A 19,703-nucleotide genomic window follows, 5' to 3' on the forward strand; every position below is an offset into this window, starting at 1 on the left:
ATATGATTTCATAATGCCATTACATGATTAGGAGGTGAGTTGCCCTGCCCACCTGTCAATGTTGCTCCATGCAGTGAGGCCTGAACTTTACCGGAGCCAGAAAGATTCCCCAACCTGGTCTAGACAATAACATAAACAAAGCTACTCTTTTGATAATGTTAGGAATCCATATTTGGAATCATCTGTCATGGTTTCTAAGACTCTTAAGGAGCCCCAGATTTGAAGCATGAATACTGTGAATTGTAAAGTAAATGCCCTGCATGCATTTAGATGGCAACATTTGCTGCCGTGGAGCTCTGACCACTGAAAGACAGTACACATGGCTGCTGAGCCTTCAGAAGACACTTTAACATCTTATTAAAGTCCAGTAACAATGAGGGTTAGGAACTGTTTTTTAATGCCATTCCAGATCTCTTGAGAACAAGATTATGTACTGAATTCAATGCTTTGTAGTGTGCTATGATACATAAATGCTTGCTTTTTTTTCTTAAGTAGCCCTTTAATTTTCATATTGAATGCATTGCCCTTGAAAACTGAAATGTCTTTGAGCAGGGCTGTGTATATGCTCTAATCCTGTGGAGGTAGTGAAAAAGTGCAAAATGTTGTAAGTTGCTGAGAATCTGACTTTTTTTAGCAGGTTGCTAACCTTTTTAGACATGAAGATAAAAGTGTGTGGGCAATGCTTGTTGAAATCTCAGGTGCCAGAAAAGTGGGTTGAATAAGATTTTCAGTGATTGAAGATGCAGCTTCAGTGTCCTTGCCCTGTGTGATTTGAAAAGCCAGAACAAATTGTACAAAATAGTAAATTTGCATAACAAATGTAAAATATGGAAGTCATACAGTTTTGGTCAATTTGAGAAAATGATACAGGCCACAAATTTTCTCAGTGCACGACTTGGACTACTTAGGCACCAAACTCTAAATTTTATTTTTTAGTTCCAAGTGTACAGCCCTTCTCATCAAACTATAGGTTGAATATTTGATTACACAGTAATTGTTAAAATATATTTCCCAAGGTTCTTCAAGTGAAAGCATTCCTCAGACTGCCACACAGCCAGCCATCTCTCCACCACCAAAGCCTGCCATTTCTAGAGTAGTTTCTTCAACTCGTCTTGTCAACCAACCACAGAGACCTTCAGGAAACACTGCAACGAAAATAACTAGCCCTGTAGCAGGTTTGAAGAGGACATCGTCCCCTCATAAGGAAGAGTCTCCCAAAAAAATAAAGACTGAAGAGGTATTTTTATTTACTGTGTATTTGGATCTTGTGTATTTTGCCAAGAAGTGGTACCGAACTGTAGGACTGATACCTCAGTGCTAGGAACAGAGTTCTTAATAGATTTCTGTCAGGCAACTTGCCTATAATAGCCGATGAGCGTTGTGCGAATAATTAAATGCAGGTGATGATGACACATGAATTAACCTACAGTGCAAGCAAAAAAATTACACTTTTGCTTCATTGGAGCCTTCTAATTACAATCATTTTGGACATTTTCTGGAATTTTCCTGGGTGATTCCAGAGTAAGCATGGTTAGTGAAAGGAGTATATGCATCATCTGCACACAACCTGAATCTTTCTAAGATTTTCTCTGATCAGCTGCCTCCAGACACCCCTTCCTGCTCCCCCCCACTCAACTGAATTGAAAAAGTAGCTTGAGAGTCACTTTAATGAAAAGTCACTTTAATGAAAAACTTAGAAGGGAGGACTAAAATTCATCTGCAGGCAGCAATTTCCCATTAAACCTTTTTGCACCAAATCCAAAAACTGCTTTTTAAACATGGAATTAAGAATCATCTTGGGAGTTCTCTGGGAACAGCTACTCAGGGGGCACTTTCTTGGGAAGGGTGAGGGAGTGGACACTTGCTGGTCTGTTGTGTACCAGTCCCTTTTAATCATGACACTGGTGCTGGATTTGAACTATTGAGATCCAGCGACACTTAATTTTTATATACATTAAAAGCACTTTCAAGCGTTGTTCTTAATAGGATGACTCTGACACTGTGTGTCAGATAAAGCACATGTTTTGAGTTGGTCTTTAGGCCTTTTGTGTTTCTGTTTATTGGCTGTTGCATCTCGTGTTAAGGCTCCAGTCCTATGCATGCTTACTTGGAAGCAAGCCCCATTGAAATTGATTGTGAATGAGCATGCATAGGATTGCGCTGCAGGTTTCACTACCTAAATGTTTGATGAATGCTGCTTAGTCCCAAATGAATAATAATAAAGTAAATAATAAAGATCTTGATTCCAAGCTTTTAGCTTTATTTTGGGCCTGAAGAACTGCTTCTGAGACTTAAAAGACACTCATATGGTGCTGGTCTCAGCAGTCTTCAACATCTCTAATTTAAATTGTATTTATCTAACGCTTTTCCATCATAGGTATGCCCAGGATGGTGAAAACGTAAAGCAATAATCAAAACTATAAAACAAATAAAAATAAATACATAGCAATAAAAGCCCTTACAGCAGCTTGTTTCAGAGAACTCTATCTTGTGCTGAACTTCACAGTACATTCTTGCTTTATCACGGTATTGATATAGCCAACTTAAATGGAGTTAATATCTGACAAATCAACTTATGTATCTGCAGTGTCTAAGGAATAATGTAGAAGTCATGGCGGCCTATTAAATGGCCTACTGTGACTTGAAGCTTCAGAAGCTGCGCCATGGAGCTGTATATGTTTTAATAGGTGGGTAAGATTGTGGGGGTTGGCCATTTATGGAAATAAAAGCACTTGGTTGGCTTCAGTCTGGATTTAGGGGACCTGTTAAAACAAAGGGCTGTATCCAAAGGTGCACACTCCCATGCAGGTATAAATGCATTGCGCAGTATAAGTGCAGTTAAATCTAAAAACGATGATCTGCTTCTGCAAATGCTGTAGTTAGTGGAAGCATAAGATGCCACAGAACCAACCTTTTATAACATACTGTGTAACTTTTTGTATAAACTCTTGGTATGGAACATTGCCACCAGCTATTTTCCTTTAGCTCATGGTTCTTTGGATCCAACTGAATATCTGTATCCACTTGTGTCCAATTCAGTTATATGTAGAATGGTATTTTGATGAAATTATAGTCAGTGGTTGGATCCAGAGAAATGCTGGTGGAAGGGAACTTTCTTGCCTCATCTATCAAGAAACCTTTCCCAAGGGTCAGAAGATGCACTGTGGCACAGGAGACTGAGAAGAATCATAGAAAATAAAGTGGAGGCACTTCCCAAGAGCTCAGCTCACAAAAAGTGTGTCTGCTGGAGTTTTTTGTTTTTCCATAGGAGGAATGCCATCATGCTGGGGATTATAGCTCGTCCTATCGTCCGAAGGCAAGAATGTTTCTGAAGTCAAGACCAGGGCGTCAGGCCCCTCCCACTCTCCAGTTCATTCTTGCCTTTGTACCGAACAAGTTTGAAATTCTTGCTAGCGTAGCTTCTGATAAGTTTTCTCTGTATTTGTGTGACGGGTGGGAGGTTTGTGTGTGTACTCCTGTACCTTCCTTTTCCCCTCTCCTATCTCAACTGTTTTGGCGATACGTAATTTGTTCTGGGGAATTTCGTTGGGGGGGTTCTCCCTTGCCCTCGTTTTTTCCCCCGTCACCAGCCTAACGGCTCTTAGGGAGACCGCGGCTGCGGCTCCCTTTTCCCTCAGGCGGCGGACGTAGTTTCTACTCAGGAGCTTGCGGCTGCAGCTTCCTGGTCCGCTCCGCCGCATATTTCGTGCCTTTTTTGGCTGGCACGTACAAGGAGCCTGCAGCTGCGGCTCCTTTTGTCTTTGGTTACTGCCGCGGCAACTTTTTGAGGTGGCCCCAGAGCCTAGGCTCCGTGTCTCACGGACGTTCGGGGAGACCGCGGCTGTGGCTCTCCCTCCTTTAGCAGGCGAACTACAATTAACTAGAGCTTGCGGCTGCAGCTCTCTGTCCCCGCTGCCTCTATCCTTTTTCTCCCCCCCTTGCCGCCTATTCTCGCGGCAGCTCCAGAGCCTGCGGCTGCGGCTCTGTGTCAGAGCCTCTATCTGGTGGGGTTGCTCCGCCTCCCCTGGCTCATCTGCGGCATCTTAAGCCTACCGCAACTGCCCTTAGAGCCCGCGGCTGCGGCTCATTCTTTTCCTCGTTTGCTGAGCCCAATCGTGCTCTCCCAGCCCAGCGGTCCCAGAGTTTTGGTTTGAGACTGTTTTGTGCTTGCTGGTGCGTTCCTGTGACCGCCATTGCTTCTTTATCACCCCAAGCTTCTCTGATTGGCCAATTTTCCCGCCGTTTTTTGCGGCCGCCATTTTATTTGTCTCTTTCTGTCTAGTCAGTTACAGTGCCAAAAAGGGGGGTCTCAATTACACGGGCTGTAGTTTGCAGAGCCAAGGCTTTCTGGCAGCCCCACAGCGTGATTTACATAGCTTTCTCTCTGCTACTGCTGCTGCCTCTTGCGACTATTTGAATACTGCAACTGCTTGAAGCTGTTGATACTATACCAAAACTGTTTGAACTGTGCATTCTGCCCCATCCGTGGCCGTGTACAAAGACTGTCCATACTATACAAAAGCTGTTTGCTCTGTACATTCTGCCCCATCCGTGGCCATGTACAAAGGCTGTTGGTTATATACAAAAGCTGCTGGACCTGTACAAAGCCTGTTATTGCTGCAACTGATACCTAGTGTGCAAGGTGTTGATACCCAATAAACCCTGTCTGGACTGTACATTCTGCCCCATCCGTGGCCGTGTACCAAGGCTGTTGATATTATGCAAAGCTGTTTGAACTGTACATTCTGCCCCATCCGTGGCCATGTACCAAGGCTGTTGATATTATGCAAAGCTGTTTGAACTGTACATTCTGCCCCATCCGTGGCCGTGTACCAAGGCTGTTGATATTATGCAAAGCTGTTTGAACTGTACATTCTGCCCCATCCGTGGCCATGTACCAAGGCTGTTGATACTATACCAGGCTGTTTGAACTGTACGTTCTGCCCCATCCGTGGCCGTGTACCAGAGCTGTTGATACTGTGCAAAGCTGTGCAAATATTACATTCTGCTCCATACTGTACCACACCTATGGATACTGTGCCAAGATATCTGGACGTGCATTCTGGTCGTGTACTAAGACTGTTCATAGTGTACATTCTGCCCCATCGTTGCAGTGTACTTAGCCATCAGCCAGTGCATTCTGCCCCAGTCGTGTGCCGTGTACTGAGCCTGTTCGGGTCTGTGCATTCTGCCCCAGTCATGTGCTGTGCACTGCTACCCTCAAAATATATGATGGCAGAACAGCCAGAGACAACCCAGGCACCCAAGCCGAAACAACAGCCAGAGGCAAACCAGACGACCAAGCCTAAAACACCTAAGGCGGTCAAACATAAGCATGTTAAAGCGGTTGCCAAAACAAAACATCTTGCCAGCCACAGCACAACCAAGCGACCTCGCTATGTCTCTGCTCCAGATCCAGAGGGTTCAACCCATGCACCGTTAACTACCCTCTTTCAGTCTCCTGCTGCGTCCTCTGATGAGGAGGACTTCCCTGGCTTTTCTGAGCATCCAACGGTCACCCAACCCGGGGCTTACTCTATTGCACAACCTGTGGGGCCGTCTGCACTTCCGCCTATCCAAGAGCAACGGGCTGCATCTCCGGGACTGCAGCTGTCCCAGGAGTTCATTACTCAACTTCAGGGCATGCTGTCGTTTTTCGCTCAGAGACAGTCACCATCACAAGTTCCCGCAACTTGCTCACAGTGAGACGAACCCTTCATGTTCTCCAAATCCGTTTGACATTGCCAGGGGCAGGTTTGCTGATGACGTCTCTGGTGCAGAAGATTCCTCATTTCCGCTGCAAGACAAAGGAGACATCTGGAGTGACCATTCGGAACATGAGCAGGATACATCCTATCGCCTCTTCGATTCCTCAGCTACCAGCCTCTTGCGCGCAGAGTGTTGAACACCCTAGGCCTTCAATCCACCCCAACTGCAGATGCTACTCCCGCTTTAAAAGGGGCCAGGGTCTTGAAATCCTCTACTCCAGCAGAACACTATCTACCTGTGCCAGACCCCATCGCTAAACTGGCCAAGGATGAATGGTCTCACCCCTTACAAGCATGCCGTTTTAATAACATTGCAGACAGACTTTATCCTTTGGCCCCGGACTTTACTACCAAGCTGGCCATCCCTGGCATAGACGAGCCAATTTCCAGTTTAGTTTCCAGATCTCTCTTGCCACGGGAAGGAAAATCTCATTTAAAGGATGCCACTGAGCAGAGACTGGACTTCGCCTTACGCAAGTCTCATGAGGCTACCGCCTTTTCTGTGCGGGCATCTACATCAGCCTCTATTTTTACCAGGGCAGCGATGATGTGGTTGGACGACCTCATCGAGGATCCCAATCCAGACCCTGTTTCTCTGCGAAGATCGTTAATAAAATTGCACAAAACAGCTGCTTCCGTGGCCGACGCCACCTTGGACGCGAATCAGCTAGGGGCACGTGCCATGGCGGCTCAGGTCGTGGCCCGACGGACACTCTGGCTTCGTCACTGGCAGGCTGACTCTACTGCCAGAGTTAATCTATCACGGGCACCTTATGCTGGATCTTTACTTTTCGGCGAGGAAGCACTAAAGGCAGTGCTTGTTGACCCTAAGGACACTCGAAAGCCTGTCTTGGCCACAGTCAGAAACATCGAGCGCAGGCGGTGTTCCTGTCTCCAGACCGCATAACCACCATCACAGACATCGCAAGATCCCTGATGCACAAAACATCCGCAGACGTCATGCTTCTAGCCAGGGCTCTAGGAATGTTGGTGTCCACCATTCACATTGTTCCATGGGCTCGAGCTCATACTCGTCAGCTACAGTGGGCCTTACTGCCATTCCAACACGACATTGCCAGCTCAAACCATCGAGCAATTCCCTTGAGCCCCAAACTGCGTTTATCATTCCGCTGGTGGACGAGGGTAAAACATCTCACCCGGGGCACTCCGTTCAGAGAACCCCACAGGACTGTCATCACCACAGATGCCAGTCTCCTCGGCTGGGGAGCCCACTGCAACTCTCAGTTTGTTCAAGGGGTTTGGACCGCAGCAGAACTGGCTCAGAGCATCAATTGGCTGGAGCTAAAGGCGGTCCACTTTGCTCTGCTCCATTTTCAATCTCTGCTCCCCTTGGACCATGTTCTTATTCGAACCGACAACACGTGTGCAAAATCACATTTGAACAGACAAGGGGGAACGAGGTTGCATTCCTTACAGGATCTAGCTTACCTCATCTTCGACTGGGCGGAACACAATCTACAGTCCTTGAAAGCAGAGCATTTCAGAGGTATTTGGAATGTGACAGCAGACTGGCTCAGCAGACAGCAAGTCTTTCCAGGAGAATGGAAACTTCATCCGACCGTTTTCCATATTCTCCAGCGTCGATTTGGCCCCTTCTCAGTCGACCTGTTTGCTTCCAGTCGCAATTACCAGCTTCCAGGTACTTCACACGATACCTGGACACGACAGCGGAAGCGGTGGATGCTCTGTCAATACTGTGGCCGGATGGCCTATTGTACGCCTTCCCTCCAATAGCACTGTTAGCCAGAACCTTACGGAAGGCACGGCGCGAGAGGGCACGGCTAGTGCTGATAGCACCATATTGGCCCCGTCGACCGTGGTTCTCGGATCTCCTTGCAATGTCGGTGACAGATCCTTGGCCACTACCAGTCAGGCCAGACCTCCTATCCCAGGGCCCAGTATGTCATCAGGACCCCAAGTGGCTCAACCTAACAGCGTGGCTTTTGAATGGCGACATTTAAGGTCGGCTGGACTGTCGGACGCTGTCATTGACATTATTCTAGCCTTGAGACGACCATCCACCACCCGTATATATCAACATACTTGGGTGGCTTTTTCCAGGTGGTGTCAGACTCGGCACCTCGATCCTTCACAGGCTACAGTACAACAAGTACTGCAATATCTTCATAGGGGCCTCATGATGGGACTTAGACCCAACACATTGCGTCGACACGCGTCCACTCTGTCGTCCATTCTTTCAGTGTCCTCCACTGGTGCCCCTATTGCCTCACATCCGTTCTTCAAACGCTTCCTCAGAGGCACTGCTCTATGTTCACCGGCTGTAGTCCACCATTTTCCCTCATGGAGTCTGTCAAAGGTTCTGCAAGCCTTACAACGCTCTCCGTTTGAGCCTCTCAGGACTGTGCCTTTACGTCTGCTGTCCTTCAAGGTCCTGTTCCTGATTGCGATCACTTCTGCGAGACGAGTGTCGGAACTGGGTGCATTGTCTTCTGCTCGCCATCTCTGTGTCTTTCACAAGGATTCTGTTGTGCTGAAAACTGATCCTTCCTTCTGCCCCAAGGTCAATTCAGTCTTTCATTGCAATCAGGACATTGTGCTTCCTTCGTTTTGCCCGAACCCCAATCATCCTCTAGAGAAGGCTTGGCATTCGTTGGATGTTCGGAGGGCTCTCAAGACTTAACTGCCTAGGACCCAGGAGATTCGACGAACGGAGTCTCTGTTTGTATCCTTTCATCCACGTTCTATGGGGCATAAAGTTGCTAATTCTACGTTATCCCGTTGGTTGAGAGCATGTATTACCTTAGCTTATGTGAGTCCCTTAAGCTTCCTGTTCCACCTAGTATAACAGCTCATTCCACTAGATCAGCAGCCACTTCGGCTGCTTTTGCTACTAACGCTCCTGTTGCCGATATTTGTAGAGCTGCTGTTTGGTCTACTCCACACTCGTTTATAAGGCATTATAAAATAGATCGTTATGCCTCTGCCGATGCCTCATTTGGCAGACAAGTTTTGCAACAGGTTCTTAATGACGATTAGTATGTTGGTGGTCCCTCCCTGTTATGGGCTGCTTTGGTACATCCAGCATGATGGCATTCCTCCTATGGAAAATGGACCATTGGTCTCACCTGAAGGGTGATTTTCATAGGAGGAATCCCATCATGACCCTCCCAGTTGGAGGATAACTACATAATTTTTGGGATGGTTTATATATTACAATTTCATCATATTATATTATATTATATTATATTACATTTTAATTTTCTAGTGAAGTCAAGACTTCTATTACTGTTTTCGCTAGGTTAGAGTCAGATATTATGAGTGTTGCTATTACGTTATGTTCTTGCTGGTTGGCCTGTTGGCCTTTTTTCCTGCATGTTTAGATATATCTCTTTCGACTCACTGCGAATGAACTGGAGAGTGGGAGGGGCCTGACGCCCTGGTCTTGACTTCAGAAACATTCTTGCCTTCGGACGATAGGACGAGCTATAATCCCCAGCATGATGGGATTCCTCCTATGAAAATCACCCTTCAGGTGAGACCAATGGTCCAATTTGTCCTCAGCCTCCAGAAATCTACCTTATTCAGGGTATCCTTATCCTTGGAAGAGGCTTCCTAGGAGGAGGGAGGGGGCAGGAGAGTCTCCTTCCATCCACCCTCTTGTGTTGACATTTCTTTGGATCCAACCCAATAGTTTCATTCTTGCATCGTGACCTGCTGTCATTCTTAAAATGGTAACTTTTATTATGCTTTGTGACAGGAGGAAATGAATGAAGATGCTAGCTGTCTTGATGTGAGTGATCATGATAAAATGGAAACTAAGGTAAATTTCTCATATAACTAGTACTCTGATTCCCACAGCTTATGAAAGATAATGTTTTTATATTCTAGTCTTGGGTTACTTTTTTGCTTGCCTCATGTGGAGACACTTCCCATAATACAGAGAGACATACACAAGAAAAATGATTGTCTGGAGAGCACAAAATAGGCTTGAAATTGTGTGGGTGAATCCACCCTTGCACATAAAAAGCAACTAAAAATGTGCATATTGCATTTCTGACAGCATAAGCATATTAAGAATTTTAGAGGAGACCCGCTGGATGAGGCCCAAAGTCCAAAATCTTGTTTCCCACTAGATCCAGTCAAATGGGTGTTACAGCCAGTGTGATACAGTGTTTAGAGCAGCCTTTCCCAACTTGTGGACCACCAGATGTTGTTGGACCACAATTCCCATCTTTCCTGACCATTGGCAATGCTGGCTGAGGCTGATGGAAGTTGTGGTCCAGCAACATCTGGTGGCCCACTAGTTGGGAAAGGCAGAGTGGGACCTAGGAGACCAGGATTCAAATCCCTGCTCAGTCATCATGTTCACTGAGTGACCATGGGTCAATCACTGTCTCTCAGCCCAACCTACTTCACAAATCAGGAGGGGAGACCCATGTTTGTACGCTACCTTGAGCTCCTTGGAGGAAAGGTGGGATATAAATGTACAAATATATAAATAATGACTAGTGGTCATTGTCCATGAATTTGTCTATTCCTCTTTGATTCTTTCAGGAAAAACTTCCTAACTGTTAGAGTAGTACAACAATGGCACCAATTACCTAGGGAGGTGGTGGGCTCTCCCAACACTGGAGGCATTTAAGAGGCAGCTGGACAGCCATCTGTCGGATACAGTATGCTTTTACAGGAGGGCCCCGCTAATACGGCGGGTTAGGGACCAGGCCCCCGCCGTAAAGCAGGGCTCCATAGACTATAATGGGCTGCGTCGTGCAAAAATGACGCCAAAACGGCACAAAACGGCAAAATCGGCTGTAAAACGGGGAATTTCCCCTGATTGAAAGCCGCCGCATCAGCGGAACGCCATAAAGCGGGGCCCTCCTGTATTCCTTCATTGAGCAGAGGATTGGACTAGATGGCCTTATAAGCCCTTTCCAATTCTACTAGTCTGTGATTCTTTCAAAATAATCTAAGCTGGTGTCCATTGACAATCTGGTAGAAGCACCTTCACAAAGCTTTGCCAGTACAGGAAAGAATTGAAAGCCTTTTCATACACTGTGAGCCTGACAAAGTAATAATGGATTCTGAGTGGTTTCCTCTAAAACAGAGATAGAGAATCTGTGGCCCTTCAGATGTTGTTGGATCCCAACTCCCATCAGCCCCAGCCACCATGGACAAGGATTATGGGAGTTGGAGTCCAACAACATCTGGAGGGCCAGAGGTTGCTCATTTTTGCTCTACAACTGAATTGACTTTAAGATTGTTGAGGTCTTTTAAGTAGGAACACTGAATTGCACAATTGCAAAGTGTTGTAATTCAACTGTTTAACTTTGTATTCTTCCTTCAAAGTTTCTGTGTTCCAGAGTGGCTACCTTAAAGTCAGTTGCAGAACGTCTTGGGAGGTTGAAATGTTCTCCCACTAGTTTATGGATATTTCCATTTCTGTTGTCAGATTATTGTCTGTTTGTGTGTATATGCAGAGAATGACCTATCTGTCCTATGTAAGAATTCTGCATTCTTTAAAGGAAGAATGCAACATGAAACAGCTGAATTACAATGAATCAAGAAGTTTAGTGGCATCACTTGTAGATTAAATGGAGACAAAGGATATTTATCAAATTACATGTATTAATTAGCTTGAAAAAATGGAAATGGACTGCCTTCACGTCGATCCCAACTCATGGCGACCCTACGAATAGGGTTTTCATGGTAAGCAGTATTCAGAGGGGTTTACCATTGCCTTCCTCTGAGAGGCAGTGACTGGCCCAAGGTCACCCAGTGAACTTCAGGCTGTGTGAGGATTCGAACCCTGGTCTCCCAGGTCATAGTCCAACACTCTAACCACTATACCACACTGGCTGTTATTAATTAGCTTACCAATGCCATTATATCTCTGATATCTATGACTGTTTCTTGCAAATGGTTTCCTGCCCCACTACAGGTTAATGCAGTCATCGCAGCGATTATCACCAATCTGCTACTGTTAAAGGCATGCCTGTTTAACATATATTTCAGCTCTAATTATCACTGCCATTCAATTCCCACCATAGTTTTCTCCTTTATATACTTGCCAGCTAAGATCTCGCGTCAGGCATCTGTTGAAGCAGACTTGAATCCACAAAAGCTTATGCCATAATACATTCATGAGTCTTTAAAGTGCACAAGACTGTTTTTGAATATCAGTCTGATGTTGTATACATGCTGACATTTGACTGCTGAATGTTTGCCTTCTTGTTTTGTACTTGACCAGCAGTAGTTGGTTGAACCTTACTCCTAGAAGATGTCTAACAGGCAGGAGTTTACTGCACTTACCCCCAGAATGCTTAAAATAGGTAGTGTGGAAAATCTCAGGAGTGTAACTGTTTCTATCCTCATTGGCATTAATAGCCCAGTGTGCTTTCAAAAGCACACAATGCAAGGGAATATGAGAGAGTGACTGTTCCCCCACCCCTCCCTGGAACAGCACAGTGCAATAATAACTTTAAATCACAATGTGAACAGGACAGAAGCAAAAATACTTTACTACTGCAGTAAATGCAGGAGAAAACTACTTTTAAAACATAGATGTGAACATACTCTGAATTCTAAGTGAAGGTTGCTAAGGGTGGAATGTGTTGCAATGACTTCCTGCAAGTAAAATAGTTGGAGATACCTGCTTGCATCTGGGCACGTCCTGTTGACCATACAATGATGAATGCATCCAAGTAACTCCTAATGGAATTGTGAGAATCTAGCTCCTACTGGGAGGAAGAGCAGGATATAAATTTAATTAATAAATAAGCACTAACATAGGGTGATATCCAATTGCAATGGCCCACTCACAGAGCAGCTATTCCACTAGGGGGACTCTCATTCTTCATGTAGTGGACAGCTAAATTCAGTGGGTGTCTAGTGCTTATGAAAGATGTTGCATAATCACTATTATTATTAGTATGCTCTTTGATAGTTAAGCTTGTGTGCTTCTAATTGTGCAAGCAGCATCAGCTCTTAAATATCTTATGCTGTGCTGGATCTTGCCCATAGTGTTTCTTTTTCTTTTCAGGAACTACTTGATACAGATTCAGAGATGGCCTCTCAACCAGAAACTCTTCAAACAACAGTATCTCTGCAAGCTCCTCAGGTATTAGAGTGAATGTTCTTCCATTTTAGTAGTAGTCAATTGAATAGGACATCAATAACTATATGGTACGTAGCTTTTGGGATAATACAGTGGTATAGAGGCCTGCCTCACACAACAATGGATGCAAGGTGATGATTTTGCTGTACACCTGCAAGTATTGATGCTTTCCTTATAGTGTGTTAGTAGTAGTCTCAAGCGTTTTGTAGACATCCTAGCATAATGGGACATTAATTGCATTCCTGATAGATAGGTGAGTCATTGTTCCAGAATCCGCTGACCACCCAAACAACGAGAAGAAGGGTGAAGAAGCGTGAGTTTAAGACATAGGCATTGACCTGTGTGAATTTTATGTAATCCTTGTTACTTTTCTTACCTACAACCCCCAAATAAAGAAGTAGGTTGTGTGTATTGTATGAGTGAAACTATTATGGAAGTGGAAAAATTTAATAATGTAATAGGCTTAGTGTTGTCTTGACAAATTCCTAATTCCTTTTGTGTTTGAAATTATCAGTCCTAACACTTTTTCTCTTTTTCACCCCCTCAGAAAATGCCCAGTACAGACCTTTCAGATATCCCTGCTCTCCCTGCAAATCCTATTCCAGTTATCAAAAATTCAATAAAACTAAGATTGAATCGGTAAAACCAACCTCAGGGGTCCATAAACAGTATCTGCCAATTCAACCTAATGTCTTCTAATGCTGAAATGGAGAACAGAGGGTGCAAGACAAGAATGTGAACACAGATGGATTTAGGTGTGTTTTGTGCACTTCCCTTGCTGGGCTATAATCACTTGATCTGGAAGTCCAGGTTAGTATGTGAAGTCAGGAGTACTATTAATGTGTTAGCAACAGTTACATTGAATAATTCAAAGGATTACTGCCTTTTAAAAGGAATGGGAATACTATTTCTAGCCATATTTGACACTGATTGGGTTTATGTTGATGCATTGTTTGGAAGAAAAAATAGAGCTTAAACGGGCAAAAGAATCCCTTAAATGCACTTTTATGTACTTTTTTATTAGAATATGACTAATTTTAGTGCTTCAGCTTGATAGTTTTTATTTTTATTGAAGACATTCTTCAATATCTGTGACCTTCAAATTAGAGAATGGCCTGATATATTGTGTACTGAAGGTAAAGGTATGCGCTATATCTAGCTCAGTTACCAATAAGCTGCAGTAAACCTTTAAAAGAAAATGTCAAATCTTGAGGTTGTAAGTCTGAGAAAACAAGTATTGGGTATTTGATGGGGCATGATTAAGAAGTGGTCTATTTTGTATTTATAGGATTATTTTATGGTGCATACAAATCAGCTATCAAAAAGCAATTAATTTTTCCTTGAGCTAATCAGACCTATTCTCTTCCTGTTCCTGTCACCTTATTTCTTAGAGGGAGAAAAAGCTTTTGCATTTAACTTGTGTTTCAGTTTGTATGCACAAATTAGGACTAATGTTGTCAGTCAAATGCTGGTATTATTTCTTTTAACTGGTCATGATGGTTACGTAAACCCTGTAACTCTGTGGCCCTTAGGCAAAAATGCCACATTTTCCTCCATGACTGAAACTGAGTAAATAAAGTGTGCCTGTGAAGCATAAACCTGTCTTGATGGCCTTTTCATAAGAGTTTTGTATGCTCCATAAAAGTCCTATCTGCATTGCAAACATCTCGGATTTTAAATGTAAAGGCAGATCTTGCCTACCCTAGGATTTTAACAGATTTATTTCTAGATAGCTCATCTCAGCATAGTTTTTACATTCTGAATGTTTTTTTTTAAAGTCACAATTCTAGCAGGCACTTGAAAATCAAATAAGCTCTCCTTACTCAGTTGTCTTTGTTTTGTTCTGTAGAGCTATTAAAATGATTAGCAGCAACTTTGTTTAAAAGGTATGAAAATCTCACATGACTAAGAAGCAGAAAGTGAGGAATGCCAGTGATTATCAGATGGAGATAGCAAACTACATATAACTTTGATTCAATCAAAATTAAGTGGGATGGTTAAATTGCTCTTCCCATATTTTCTGATCAGCATGTTTTATTAAACTTCTTTCCCTGCATTGTGCTTAATCCTCCTACATGTGCATTTCCATGTTAAAGTAAAATTACTTGCTCTTCCCCTTTCCCCTTATAAGTTAATTTTCCAAAGTCAAGAGGTTGCAACGTACTCCCTACCTCCCCAGTTGTGCAGTAACCAACATCTTATTTTCTGCCATTTTGTCTACAACGTCTAGTATACAAAATTCTTGCCCTCACCCTGTACAGCCTGTCATCCAACCTTCCGCCCCCTTAACATGCTCCTGCACCCTCCTCCCCTCTCTCCCCTGCCACCCAGTCCAAAAGGTTTAACTAACAGTTGAAGTGTACAAGCTGTCTGTGTATTTTGTGTAGCTATGGAGTTTAGATCGAACTTGCCAGGCACAAATTTAGTCTTGTTTTGTTTACACATCAGGAAATCTTTTTTTTTTCATTTTATTAAACGTTTCATGTATCTGCACCCAAGTTTTGCCAAGCTGGGAACTTGGAATCTTTTCTGTATAGTGACTTTTTAATTCTAGTTTTCATAACCTGGAGATCAGACTGTTGCTTTCGCATGATGTACGTAGGTGTCTCATGACTGGAGTTGCTTTGTTTTATAGTATCTGTACTCCTTGTATTTTTCAAGAGCTATTTTGTAAACAGATGATGTATTTCTCCATGGAAAACAATAAAAAAACAGCACAATCCCACAGTTGCTTGGGTTTTTTTGAATGTGTAAAGTAGTGGTGTCTCAAAATGGTCAAATTGTCTTAATTGTCTTTTCCTAGTTGTGAAAAGAATGATGCTGAGAAAAGTATTCAGTAAATTGAAGCTGGTTTTAAAACCATCAATTAACAACGTGCTCAGTTTGAGTCTGTTAAAAGAAAAAAGTAAATTGCTATTTTCTGGTCTACTTTGTTTTTCGAAAGAACAAACAATAGGGTACCTATTACATTTTATCACATAGTGTCCGACTTAACCTTGAATGATAAAGTAGGGGACAAGCACATAAATACAGATGGGGGGATATAATTTAAGCTTGAAGCTTTTCTTTTTTGTGATTCAATATTTGCACGAATCAGTAAATGTGGCTTTATAAGTTCATATCTCTGGGGAAAAGCATTCCATTAATTGCTATATTACCAGCAGATGGCAGTGTTTCATTGGTTTCAATTGTTAAAACTCACAGTAATAACAAAGAACTAGAAACCAAAGAATCCATATACCACTTAACTACCTATCCATTAGCCTATAGCCTAGAATAAAACTGGAGAAACTTTTTATTGTTGTGCAGTCACGTTTGAGTTTTTGGCCTGCAAAAACTAGACTGAACTAACAAGCAGTCTTAATGTAAGTGTTAAACTATTTCATTGAAATATGCTCTTAGCAGTGTAGTTGCAGCTGAAATTAAGTTGGCAATTATGATCAGTTTATAAAAGCTGTCCAGTGTTAGTAACTTATCTATAGTGAGAAACATATCAGGTTCTAAAGAGGTTAGTTGGCATGTTTCAGGACTTTAGAATTTCCTGATTTACCTCCCTGTGCAGCATCAGAAGCCACTCTAGAGTTTCTTGCTGAAAGTTGGGGTGGGAGGGAGATGAGGCGGGCACAAAAAAGCTCCCCCTGTAATTCTCTGCATCTGATTCGGTGTTTGGTTCCATTAACCTTTTAAATATATTTATGTAGGGGAACTACCAAGTCCACTGGATGTGTGAATGTATATTTGGAGACTTGAAATAGATTATACCTATGAAAACTGAGTCACCTTGAAGTGTGCTTATTTTATTTTCTCACCAAATCAAGTAAATTTCTAAGATTTAACCTACCAAAAAGTGAACCCATTCTTCATGTTGTAGAATGCAACCTATATTAATGATTACTTTAGCTTGCTTTAATCATCTTTAAAGCATTAGTTTGGTATTCAGCAGAAACAACATTATCACAAGTTTGTTGATTGAAGCAGATGCAATTTGAGAAGGTTCAAAGTAGTATTCGAAATCTATAGGCTTCAAACATCTGCCACTATCATCTCTAAAAGAATAGTGCCAACTTTGATATCAAACTTCAGAGTCTACGCCTTGTTATAAAAATAACACAGTGAACCACTGCTGGATGTCCCATCTGTTTTGGTTGATATTTAAACCCTTAATGACTTTTAAATGAAGTTTAGGCATGTCAGATTGTTGGTACTAAATTCCATCATGTTTGGTGCTCACACTTAGGTGAGGGTTAGGGCATAGGTGTCTGTCTTCCTTTTTCTACCCATGTATCATGCTACCTAGGTATTCAGTACTACAGGGAATGGTTTTTATTTGCTTTTACGTACATTAGGAATTCCCTGCCTGTTCCAATAAATATATAACAAAATGAACTTTAACTTTAAGTGAGAAGAAGTTGAATTCAAGTAAAATTGTTTTGTGACTGATGCAAACACTGCATTAATTAGTCTGTGGAGACATAATATCTAGTAAATTGCTGTTTTTTTAATTAAAAAAAAGTACCATGAGAAGAGCTTTTAGCTATAATTAGGGAAGAGAAAAATGAGGAAATGGTGAAGATGTAGACGTTTACACCAAATACAACTTTGGGAACAGATATAAAAGGGCTAATGGAAGGAAAAGGTCAAAACAACATATTTAAGTGGGCAACTTATTAAATAAATGTGGCTTCTTGGCAGTGCATCAACACTTATTTCTAGGCTTTCTGTGAACATGTGGCCCATATACAGAAGGAGTGTTCAGCAGCTTACTGAGACAGTGCCTGGGTACCTGAGCATGTATTGTACCTGCACCTTTGGAAATAGGGGAGGGCACTGGAGGGGGAGCAAGTGGTCAGCTATGGTTATGCTTGGTTCCTGTATTCCCTCCGCAAGAGATGTTCAGTGCTGCTCTGTAAGGCTGAAGCGCACCGATACAGTGCTATCTCCAGGCTTCTGTCACAGCACTCATCACTCCTCTTTCTCAAACCACCAGGAAACACTTGGAATAATCTGAGAGTAGGGAATGTATGGGCACCAAAACAGCTCTCCTACTTTGTACCAGCCAACAGCACTACAGTAACAACAGCCATACATTGCAGCCTATGAGCAGTGTTGTCAAAGCAGTAATTACTGGGGTTGGAGGAAAGGCTTTTCCTAGTTCAATAGCGCTGTGATGTTGTTTTACCTAGGCCAGCCTCTCCTAACCTTTGGGTCCCCAGATGTTGTTGGGCTACAACTCCCATCAGCCCCAGCCAGCATGGCTAATAGTCAGGAATGATGGGCACTGTACTCCAACAACATCTGGGGACCCAAAGGCTGGGAAAATCTGACCTAGCCTGAGCTGCAGAGTTGATGCATTGGGTGTTGGCTGGTCAAGAATTCAACCCTCTTGCAGTTCTAGGAGAAAATATGCTCTTTAATGTTGTTACAATCTTCATTACAGGGGCCAGACTGGAAATCTGCCAGAAAGCTGTAGCAAATATATGCATGTAAAAGTTGGCTGTTTTGGTATAATTATTGGCACAGTTACTCATGACTTGCATATATTTGGTATATGGCAGATGGGAAACAATGTATTTGGACATATAATTGCCTACTGGTTTCCTACTGGTGTTCGTGTGTGTGTGACAAATTTACATCTGCAAAACTGAAGGCTTAATAGTTTTTAAAAGCAAGACAACTGGATGGGGGGCACATTAGAGCTACCGTGGGGTACATGTATAACATGCTTGCAAAGCCATTACATTCTACCTTTGGATTTCTGTATTGCCATTCTTGCATCAAAATTGGTCTTCGTTGAACAATCTGTGCATATTTGCTTATGGGTCAAGTCTCTTCTTTGATCTTCATTTCCTGTACTGTAAGCCTGGAATAATTCACTAATAGGCAAAAAACCCTTGCAGTTTAAGAACATACCTCTAGCCAACAAATATTTATATCAAACTTTAAAAAGCAGGGAAATCGGACAGCTATAGTGAATGCACATGGGGAGCAGGAAACCTGATCTCTCTGAGATACTGTACTGCCCTACAAATTTGTCAAAATGCAAACACTATTTGGGTTGGTCTTTCACAGTCCAATCCACTTGCTGTGTAGCTTGGAAGAATTTGGTAAAATGTGCCTCTGAGCATATGGTGAGTGGTGGCAACACCTGCAATCAGCCCAAATAACAGAAACAAGAATTTGTTTTAGCAGGGAGGAAGCAACAATATTAAGACACTTGATATAGTTCAGATAGTCACTTTAAATATGTTTGATTTCAGTAAATTTTCCTATGGTAATCTTTTTCTTATGTTTCTGTGAATAAAGGAAGTACAGCAACACTTTGCATAAATTACACACAAAAAATTAAAAAACAATTGTGGAATAATGGCACTAACTATTCTACTGAATAGTCTCCAAAGGACACGAGGAGTGTCTCCATTTGCACAAGATTAAACAGTGGGGGTGAAATACGTTTTAGAAAATTTCTTGGTGTGCTCCATGTTTTTAATTGACCATGCCCACTTTGCCTTAAGTGAAGTGGTCTTAGCATAGCCGGCTGAACGCATGCATCTTGGGCAGGCAAGGTTTGTTTTTTCCAACAGCCAGATTCATTGATTAAGTAGCAACATACTGTAATCAGTCTGATTTTACATCAAAGCTGCATTTTCAGATTCAACTGTTAATGCACCCAAAATAGAAATAGAATATAACCTTAAGTTTGAAACACAAAAGGCTGTCTTCACCATCATATGACATTGACCAATAAAATAGCTTTGAAATTAATAAAAATAAATCTGACATAGATTTATAGGATGAATAATGAGTGAGATCTAATTTTCTAGGTTAGGTTCTCTGTAGAA

At 42.6% G+C, this 19,703-nt stretch overlaps 1 protein-coding gene across 5 annotated transcripts in view; it reads left to right on the forward strand.

The window, feature by feature from the left end:
- The window catches only part of PAPOLA (poly(A) polymerase alpha), a 59,070-nt gene extending 43,481 nt beyond the window's left edge, over window positions 1–15,589 (forward strand). For all 5 annotated transcript variants that reach the window (XM_061612084.1, XM_061612086.1, XM_061612085.1 and 2 more), the window contains 4 exons: window positions 1,017–1,237; window positions 9,508–9,570; window positions 12,790–12,867; window positions 13,412–15,589. In XM_061612084.1, the coding sequence (XP_061468068.1) occupies window positions 1,017–1,237; window positions 9,508–9,570; window positions 12,790–12,867; window positions 13,412–13,507 (458 nt within the window). In that variant the 3' untranslated portion in view covers window positions 13,508–15,589. The remainder of the gene's footprint in view (window positions 1–1,016; window positions 1,238–9,507; window positions 9,571–12,789; window positions 12,868–13,411) is intronic.
- Window positions 15,590–19,703: the final 4,114 nt, after the last annotated feature.

This window comes from Rhineura floridana, chromosome 2 (genome assembly GCF_030035675.1).
Source record: "Rhineura floridana isolate rRhiFlo1 chromosome 2, rRhiFlo1.hap2, whole genome shotgun sequence".
In the NCBI taxonomy this organism is placed as follows: Eukaryota; Metazoa; Chordata; class Lepidosauria; order Squamata; family Rhineuridae; genus Rhineura; species Rhineura floridana.